This window comes from Oncorhynchus tshawytscha, linkage group LG13 (genome assembly GCF_018296145.1).
Source record: "Oncorhynchus tshawytscha isolate Ot180627B linkage group LG13, Otsh_v2.0, whole genome shotgun sequence".
In the NCBI taxonomy this organism is placed as follows: domain Eukaryota; kingdom Metazoa; phylum Chordata; class Actinopteri; order Salmoniformes; family Salmonidae; genus Oncorhynchus; species Oncorhynchus tshawytscha.
The window spans coordinates 78,109,041-78,119,800 of record NC_056441.1 but is presented as its reverse complement, the minus strand read 5'-3'; the positions used below and the strand labels follow the sequence as shown (position 1 = coordinate 78,119,800).

Here is a 10,760-nt window from a genome sequence, read left to right as displayed (position 1 = left end):
AGTGGTATGTAGCAGCATACCTGTGGCACGGGACCACGTCGTATGAACTTCACAGTCAGTTACAGCAATATGACTTTGGCCAATGTACGCTGGAGCGCACTCCGTCTACTCTCCTACATCCACCCTTCTCTCTCTTCCTCCCTCCCTGCCTTTCTCCTCCCCCTCCGGATACTTGTTTGGTGTATGTGTGTCAGTCCGCGCTGAGGCTGTGTGGAGTGAGCATAGACCATGGGCTCCTAGTGGTAGCGCTATACAGAAACCAATAGGCTGTTCAACTGACTTGACTGTACATTTACAGTGCTGAGGCACAGGCTAGGCACATGTGATCTTGGGCAGCGGGTTCCCAATGAAATGTAAACATTTGCTTATGGACTGAAGTACATGGGGTTTTGGGGTTTGTGCATACACATTTAGACTTGGCTATCTATGTATTGATGAGGAACGGTGGAGAGACATGAAGATTTGCAAGGTGTCCGTCCGTCCATGAGACGCGTCTCAAGGAGCCGAAACCAAGACTACAACTACATGATTGGAGGCGTTTCTCTTGAACCCAGTATACACAGTTTATATTTTATTTTAGGTTGTAATATGATATTGTATAGTTGCGTACATATTGGAAAAATAGACGTGACCATTGCAAGTTAACTCGTGGGACAAACAGCTGGAATTTCAGATGATCGCGAGAGACTGATTTGGTTCTTACGGCTGTGGATATTAATCGATCCCGGGCTCGAACGAGCGGGCTACAATGAATCCTCTAAATTATTGGACATCACAACTGGCTTTAGTCAGTAACTAGGACCTATATAAAACTCGAACTATTAAAATAAGTACATTTGCTGCTGTTTGGACATATTTTCCTGGCAAAATCCAAGGATTTGCGCACAATCCGTGGATGTTTAATATGCTAGTATGGGTCCGCTAGCGTTCATTCTTGTTGCTGGATTATTGTACTTTCAAGTTGATGGTAAGTTATTTATGGAATTTCACATGGTATCAAACTCATTGTGTCGTGGAGTTATATGTGTTTAATATTGAGAAAGAATGGTGCTCTATAAAATATTGTAAAGTTCAACTCTTGCATTTAGAGGTTCTTCAGATTTGTATCCTTATTTTTTACTTTACTCCATACAGTTTTAACGATGGATAATGTTGATATACACTTTATATGATAGACTATGTAATAGTCTTCTCATATCGCTGGTCATGCCATGAAGAGTTAGATTAGGCATGTGTTTTATTTGACAATTAATTGGAGACTTGGTAGATTGTTTATCAGAGGAGTACTTGGTGAATGTTCTTTCTATAATCTGGAATCGTATCTCTGAAAGGAGTTATAAAATGGTTTTAGGCTTTGAAGTCAACGCAAACTGAAATGTCAGATATTTTTGCCTTCTGTCTTGCACGAAATGCATATTGAAGTCACCCGAATAAAAAGCAAAAAATTATTTCATATAAAGTAGTTATATTTGGTGAGAAAAAAAAAATCTTAGTCATTCAAGAAATACCCACCTCACTTGTCTCCTTGGCAACAGAATCAGCGCATAGCCACATTCTGCATGATGGTATCTAGCCTTTTGACACCTGGGGGTCAGTAGAACCCGGCCACTGTACCCACAATAACCCAAAGGTGTGCAAATGAACATAGGGTGACAACAACAGCAACATTTTAAAAAGGTGTGCACTACAATTCCAGCGTCTGATTCAACACTGTCTGGGTTGATCAACGATTCATTCACTGATTGACTTCTGATTTTTATCTCTAAAGAATTTATCGACAGGGAGATGGTTAGATCTGCTTATTTATTTATTACAAAATTGAATTCCACCTGCCCTGTTGTTTGACATAGCTGAGCTCACAGGTGTAGCTGTGCTTGTCTTATGGAGAGATGGGTGTGGAAATATATGCGATTGCTTTCAAATTCAGTCCAGGACCCAAGCCAAGTGAGGGGCACATAATACATCATGTATTCCTGCTGAATAATAAGTAGTAGACTTTAAACATGACTGGCAGTCGATTCATTACCTCACTGTTGTTTCATCAATCTTTAATGGTGATGCTGTTGGTAATTGTGAAAGTAATTTATACAATTGAATTTATTGCTCCCACACTGTTAAAAGTCAAGCCTCCTCCTCAACTAATATAGTGGGGAGTGCAAAGTCAGCACCATTTTTATGATTTTTACAAGGCTTTGTGGGAATCATTGGCCTACAAGGGAGCCAGTTTAATAGAGGCATTAAATGAGCCTCAACGGCAGAGTAAATGTGATGACTACCATAAATCATAAATCAGGTGACAGGAGGCCTGATATGGTCTTGATCAATTATGTGACTAATGGAAAGAGGAGATAGGCAGACCACCACACTAACAATGAGGTTTGCAGTGTCACAATTCACAATCCTAATGTCTGAATCATGCTTACACACACACTCACATACACACACACCAAGGCTAAAAACCTATTGACCTTGTGCCATTAAGCCATTTTTGAATGAGGAAGCGGAAGTCACAAAATGTGTCATCTATTGCATTAGTAATGTCAACACTTGCTTTGTTGTAAGCAATGATTCACACTTACTAGCGTTTGCTTAGTGTTGTTTATACAGCTTTTAAAAAATGGAAGATGTTGATTTTATCTGTTGAAAGCAGGGGTTGACACTGGGGCCCCTGCTCCTTCCTCTCCTCCTTTGTCCTTTTTAGATAGTCTTAGGTTTCTGTATCGTGTTTTTAGCAGTCTTCCTATGGAGTCTGGGGTCTAGTCCCCTCTGTAGCGGGAACATGGATTCTCTCTCTATATATCTGCTCTCTCTTTATTTATCTTTCTCGCTACCTCTCTCTACCTCTCTCTCTCTCTCTCTCTCTCTCTCTCTACCTCTCTCTCTACCTTTACCTCTCTCTACCTCTCTCTCTACCTCTACCTCTCTCTACCTCTCTCTCTCTACCTCTACCTCTCTCTACCACTACCTCTACCACTACCTCTACCACTACCTGTCTCTCTACCTCTCTCTCTCTACCTCTCTCTCTACCTCTCTCTCTCTACCTCTCTCTACCTCTCTCTACCTCTACCTTTACCTCTCTCTACCTCTCTCTCTCTCTCTACCTCTTACTCTACCTCTCTCTCTACATCTCTCTACCTCTTCCTCTCTCTCTATCTCTCTCTACCTCTACCTCTCTCTCTACCTCTCTCTCTACACTCTACCTCTCTCTCTCTCTCTCTCTCTCTCTCTCTCTCTACCTCTATCTCTACCTCTCTCTCTCTCTCTCTCTCTCTCTCTCTCTCTACCTCTATCTCTACCTCTCTCGCTCTCTCTATTGGTCTGTGTCTCTCTCTCTGTGTCTGCTCTCTGCTCTCTCTCCCTCTTATTCTCTGTCTTTCTTTTCTCTCTCTGCTGTCCCTCACTCTCTGTTCAGCCAAACCCACTGGTTGCTAAGCGCTGGCTGAAGGCATGGCTGGATGGCCGGAGGGAGAGTGGCGCACCTCTCTCTGAGCAGTGATTCACTCCTCCCAATCATTTCTCTGTCACCCTCCTCCCCTCTCTCCCCTCTCCTCCCCCACCTCCCCTCTTCTCTTCACCACTACCCATCACCCAGCCTTTCAGGGGTAATCTGTGGGTCCTTGGGAAGGGAGGAGCCATCGCTAAGAGTCCACTTATGCAGACAAAAAGGTCTGTAGTTGCATTTACTGGGCAACATGGGCAACAAAGGCAGGCTGTGTGAATGGCAGTCAGACAGTGTTTAGTGTTTTGTGATTAATAGTGTGTTGCTGCTGGAGACGGAGAGAGAGGGAAGGGGAGTGGGAGGAGGAGAGAGGACCAAAAGAAGGAGGGAAAAACAAGACAGGAAGTGGGAGCTGGAGAGATTGAACGGAGAGGGATAGATCCAAATATGCTTTGGTTAGAAAATGGTTAGTTTTCTCATGTGCTCCTGCAGTTACAGGAAAATTACAGTGTTTATTGGCTAAGGTTTAATGGAATCAAGTAAAAATAAAATTGACCCTTGAATCTAAATGTTGGCCATACAAGAATGGCCACATATTCCCCATTATTAGCGACCAGTTGTCTAGTACGAGGTCTCTTAGTCTATACTATAGTTTGCTGTTATTCGAGCAGGAATAGAACAAGAAGAATAGCTTAGCATATAGACTAGTGGACATGAAGCCATGACCCTGTGTTATTCTGAGGACCTCCAGATACTCCTGTCTGATCATAGAGCTTGTCGTCATCTGTGGTGGCATGGCAGAGTCTGGGCTGGTGATGCTCACCTCCAGCCTCCCTGGTGGCACACTGATGGGCACCTGAGGTCTCTAGCGGCCCTTGCTCTATCACTGCCGCTGATGTGTGTGTGTGTGTGTGTGTGTGTGTGTGTGTGAGAGAGAGGGAGAGGGAGAGAGAGACATAGATTGTAGGGTATGAAGTGTCCCTGATATTGGTTGTGTGTTGGATAGGTATTGTCAAGATGAACAGTGAATAGCTGTGTTGTCTTAACAGTAGGTTGGATGGTGATGATTGAATGAACAAGGTCTGAGTGCTGGGCTATAATGGAAAGTATGCCCATATTAAAACAGTGTATGTGAATTATGAGGCACACTGAGGTCAATGTGTAAGAGCCATTGTAATTTCTTCGCCCAAATGTGATTGTTCTGCTTGAGTTGGCCACATTTAAGCAGCTAGCATTGCTGTAATTGAGGTTCATTTGCGGAATAGGCCTGACGTGCCTTCAACTGAGATCTCCAGGCAGCGTCTCTCTGGTGTCGCCCAGAGTCACGTCACTGTCACTGCGTGGTGCTACTGCAGTTATAGGACTACTCTCATCTCCCTGCGCATTTACAATGTTTACTCTCTGATTACAGTCAAAGATGAGAGGAAAGAGAAGACCAGGGAGAAAGAGGAAGATGAGAGAGGGAGAAAGAAGCAGAGAGAAAGAACAAGGGAGGGGTTAATGTATGTGTAATGACGTTAGCATTAGTCAGATGAAGGGTCAGAATCATAGGGAGGGTTGACGAGTGTTACCTCACTGGTGACACAGAGCTGTCGCTGTGGTAGTTGAACAGCCAGGACTTTCACCTATACCTTAACAACACAAGCACAATCACACAGGCAGCACGGAACACAACACAGGCAGCACGGAACACAACACGGGCAGCACGGAACACAACACAGACAGCACAGAACACAACACGGGCAGCATGGAACACAACACAGACAGCACAGAACACAACACAGGCAGCACGAAACACAACACAGGCAGCACGGAACACAACACAGGGAGCACGGAACACAACACAGGCAGCACGGAACACAACACAGGCAGCACGGAACACAACACAGGCAGCACGGAACACAACACAGGCAGCACGGAACACAACACAGGCAGCACGGAACACAACACAGGCAGCACGGAACACAACACAGGCAGCACGGAACACAACACAGGCAGCACAGAACACAACACAGGCAGCACAGAACACAAAACAGGCTGCTACAGCCTCAGCTTAGCGCTGTTCAGTGTCTATCCTGGTCTCTGTGAATAACCCAGGAGAAATCACAGTGCTAAGGTTGACTTAATACCCAGTGTTCTCTTGAAAGAAAGCACTTTTTTTTTACACTCTATGGAATTCTTAGAGAAATGTCATGTGCATGGGGGACAGTAGAGAGAGAATAAAAGAGCAGAATGGAAGGTTGATAATAGCACTTAGTGTTTTTTTACCTCCGCTCTGCTAGGTCTCAGCCAAGCATACCCCTGACATTTACTGTGCAGAGAGAGCTAATGCCTGGTTGCCTTAACCCAGAGAGATAGGCTGACTGAGAGAGATTATGAGAGCGAGAAAACAGAGATTTACACTAAATGAGGTTTTGAACTTTGTGTAACCACTATGTTATTTGTTATTTCACATCATTATGTAACATTGACATAAGATTAAAAACAACCTCTCTCTCGCTTTACTTCTCTCTCTCTCTCTCTCTCTCTCTCTCTCTCTCTCTCTCTTCACCACCCCCCCCTCCTCCTCTCCACCCGGAGTTCTAACGGCTGTGTAACACCTATGAGGAAGGAATTTAAACAGGGGTTGGGGGAGCAGGGAGCGGCACACCTGTGATGGTCTTAGCTGGGCTGAGGCTGGGGCAGGGTGGGGGTAGTGTGTGTATGCCATGATTAATTGAGCATGGTGGCTGTGCAGGAGAAGAGAGGAGAGGCCCCTCACTCATCTATTTCACACACCTGCACTACCACACCTGTTGGAGCATAGCTCTGCCTACCTCACTGTGCCTCTGCGCGCACACACACACACACACACACACACACACACACACACACACACACACACACACACACACACACACACACACACACACACACACACACACACACACACACACACACACACACACACACACACACAGACACACACGGCGGCGGGTTTACTCAATCCCATCCCCTCTCCCTGGTCTACCCTGTTGCCTAAACAACACATTAGGATCTTGAGGTGTAGATGTGCACACAGCCTGGTAATGTTAATATAATTCCTGTAGCTTTGGATAATTCACTGAAGATTGTCTTGCATTTTAAAGCAGCCTTTTGATCTATGACATTCAACCAGCTTGTGAACGAAGCCCAAACTGGTGTTGTGATGAACAGATCCCCTGTTGTAAAGTGGATGTGTGGAGCAGTGTCCTCATCTTAATAGAATACTTGGTTTGAGGACAAGATGCCAACAGAGAGAGGAGGAAGGGAGGAGAGGTAGAAGCAGAGGTCTATTGAGTCTGAACTCAGATACAGTGGTAGAGGAATGAAGGAATGGAGGTAGTGTTGGGGGCTTATCTGGGTTTGGGGAAGCGCCTAATAAATTGGTCTCCTGTTGCTTTAACCCTGCCCTCTGGTTAACCCTACCCTACCCTCTGGTTGGCTGTCTCACAGCAACCCTACCCTCTGGTTGGCTGTCTCACTGCAACCCTGCCTTCTGGTTGGCTGTCTCACAGCAACCCTACCCTCTGGTTGGCTGTCTCACTGCAACCCTGCCTTCTGGTTGGCTGTCTCACAGCAACCCTACCCTCTGGTTGGCTGTCTCACTGCAACCCTGCCTTCTGGTTGGCTGTCTCACAGCAACCCTGCCCTCTGGTTGGCTGTCTCACAGCAACCCTGCCCTCTGGTTGGCTCACAGCAGATAGCAGGGAGCCACGTCAGGGCTGAGTGACTTACAAAGACAGAAGCACACACACACACACACACACACACACACACACACACACACACACACACACACACACACACACACACACACACACACACACACACACACACACACACACACACACACACACACACACACACACACACACAGAGTATACACACATTCAATGTCGAGCAAAGAAAAGCAAACATACCATGACCTGGAAATACACTTCAGTAGTTTCACAACACGTGTTCACAATGCTCAACACATATTCACAATGCCCAACACGTGTTCACAATGCCCAACACGTGTTCACAATGCCCAACACGTGTTCACAATGCTCAACACATGTTCACAATGCCCAACACGTGTTCACAATGCCCAACACATGTTCACAATGCTCAACACATGTTCACAATGCTCAACACATGTTCACAATGCTCAACACATGTTCACAATGCCCAACACATGTTCACAATGCTCAACACATGTTCACAATGCCCAACACATGTTCAACACATGTTCACAATGCTCAACACATGTTCACAATGCCCAACACATGTTCACAATGCCCAACACATGTTCAACACATGTTCACAATGCTCAACACATGTTCACAATGCTCAACACATGTTCACAATGCCCAACACATGTTCACAATGCTCAACACATGTTCACAATGCTCAACACATGTTCACAATGCTCAACACATGTTCACAATGCTCAACACATGTTCACAATGCTCAACACATGTTCACAATGCCCAACACATGTTCACAATGCCCAACACATATTCACAATGCTCAACACATGTTCACAATGCCCAACACATGTTCACAATGCCCAACACATATTCACAATGCTCAACACATGTTCACAATGCCCAACACATGTTCACAATGCCCAACACGTGTTCACAATGCCCAACACATGTTCACAATGCCCAACACGTGTTCACAATGCCCAACACATGTTCACAATGCTCAACACATGTTCACAATGCCCAACACGTGTTCACAATGCCCAACACATGTTCACAATGCCCAACACGTGTTCACAATGCCCACATGTTCACAATGCTCAACACGTGTTCACAATGCCCAACACATATTCACAATGTTCAACACATGTTCACAATGCTCAACACATGTTCACAATGCCCAACACATGTTCACAATGCCCAACACATGTTCACAATGCCCAACACATGTTCACAATGCCCAACACATGTTCACAATGCTCAACACATGTTCACAATGCCCAACACGTGTTCATGTGTTCACAATGCCCAACACATGTTCACAATGCCCAACACGTGTTCAAATGCCCAACATGTTCACAATGCTCAACACGTGTTCACAATGCCCAACACATATTCACAATGTTCAACACATGTTCACAATGCTCAACACATGTTCACAATGCCCAACACATGTTCACAATGCCCAACACATGTTCACAATGCCCAACACATGTTCACAATGCCAAACACATGTTCAACACATGTTCACAATGCCCAACACATGTTCACAATGCCAAACACATGTTCAACACATGTTCACAATGCCCAACACATGTTCACAATGCCCAACACATGTTCACAATGTTCAACACATGTTCACAATGCCCAACACATGTTCACAATGTTCAACACATGTTCACAATGCTCAACACATGTTCACAATGCTCAACACATGTTCACAATGCCCAACACATGTTCACAATGTTCAACACATGTTCACAATGCTCAACACATGTTCACAATGCCCAACACATGTTCACAATGCCCAACACATGTTCACAATGCCCAACACATGTTCACAATGCTCAACACATGTTCACAATGCTCAACACATGTTCACAATGCCCAACACATGTTCACAATGCCCAACACATGTTCACAATGCTCAACACATGTTCACAATGCCCAACACATGTTCACAATGCTCAACACATGTTCACAATGCCCAACACATGTTCACAATGTTCAACACATGTTCACAATGCCCAACACATGTTCACAATGTTCAACACATGTTCACAATGCCCAACACATGTTCACAATGCCCAACACATGTTCACAATGTTCAACACATGTTCACAATGCCCAACACATGTTCACAATGCCCAACACATGTTCACAATGTTCAACACATGTTCACAATGCCCAACACATGTTCACAATGTTCAACACATGTTCACAATGCTCAACACATGTTCACAATGCCCAACACATGTTCACAATGCCCAACACATGTTCACAATGTTCAACACATGTTCACAATGCCCAACACATGTTCACAATGCTCAACACATGTTCACAATGTTCAACACATGTTCACAATGCCCAACACATGTTCACAATGCCCAACACATGTTCACAATGCCCAACACATGTTCACTAGTAAGAACAAGTACATTACAGCTCATCAGATTACATCACTGTTGGATTTAGTGCCATTAGATGCTTTGCAATGGTACTGTTTATTAGGGTTAAAAGCAGTAACAAAAACAACTGGAGATACTGTACATAGTGGTGCCTGTTGTATCTCAGTGTGGAGTTAATCTTAAATCTTAAATCTTAAATGGGAGTTCAGCTGTCTCACATCTTAAATGGGAGTTCAGGGCTGCTAATGAAAATGCATGAGCTCTCCTGTCTGTGTGAGATGGGTGAAGACAGAGAGAGTGCATGGCACTCAAACACACATCCGTCAGACGCCGCAGTCCCGCTACGGCAGTAATGCAGCCCAGAGTGGAAGCAGCCAGTGAATCAAGCCCCCATCCACCACCGCACCACCAGACCCATCTCCCTCTCCAGCCCCATGGATCACCCAGCCATGACTGCCTGCTCCCTGCCTGGCCTACTACACCCCCTGGTTCCCCGCTGCCTGCCTCTGCTTCAACTAGCCCTGTGCTTCAGCTATATATTAGTGCATGGCGATATTGCATACCTATAAACATAAACAAGCAAAGATGTATGCATACAGAACCTAGTTTATATGCAAAAGTGCATTGCTATATTTCAGCCAGTATTTTTGGAAGACAGCCAACAACAGTTATTTTGTATAATTAATCAAACAAAATCTAATTTAAAGATTTAGACGCAACAATCCAAGCCAATTGTCTGTTAATGCCAATTGTCTGTTAGATATATCTTCCTCATAGCAGTTGTGATGCTCCATGTCCTTGTAGAATGTAGAGGCAAAGTATCTTTACTAGCCTGTGTCTCACTGTGTCTCTGGTGACCAGACAGGCAGGCAGGTCTCTCCACAGGGTTGTGTAACGGCAGCCGTGATGACAGCCAGGGAGATGATTTATGTCACAGCCCCCAGCGTGGCGAGGAGAGCCTGTCTTTGTTGTGGCAGTGTAAGCTGCAGCGCAGGGCACAGTTCAAATGTCACAGTGATTCCTGCTGATTGGACCAACTGTTAATCGCAGCCCTGAACTTTTGAACTCTGGGATTCCTCTTGCTGGATGATGATGATGATGATGATGATGATGAATAATGTGCAGAGCTGCTCAAAGACATTCGTCTTTTACAGGCCCTCAGTCAGTAACAGACAGACACACAGTGGCTGAGTGGTGGCCATA

At 44.9% G+C, this 10,760-nt stretch overlaps 1 protein-coding gene across 7 annotated transcripts in view; it reads left to right on the top strand.

Annotated features, from left to right (window-relative positions):
* The first annotated feature begins 207 nt into the window (after positions 1-207).
* Positions 208-10,760, top strand: part of robo2 (roundabout, axon guidance receptor, homolog 2 (Drosophila)) — a 388,246-nt gene continuing 377,693 nt past the window's right edge. For all 7 annotated transcript variants that reach the window (XM_042296388.1, XM_042296384.1, XM_042296385.1 and 4 more), the window contains exon 1: positions 208-967. In XM_042296388.1, coding sequence (XP_042152322.1) covers positions 913-967 — 55 coding nt within the window. In that variant the 5' untranslated portion in view covers positions 208-912. The remainder of the gene's footprint in view (positions 968-10,760) is intronic.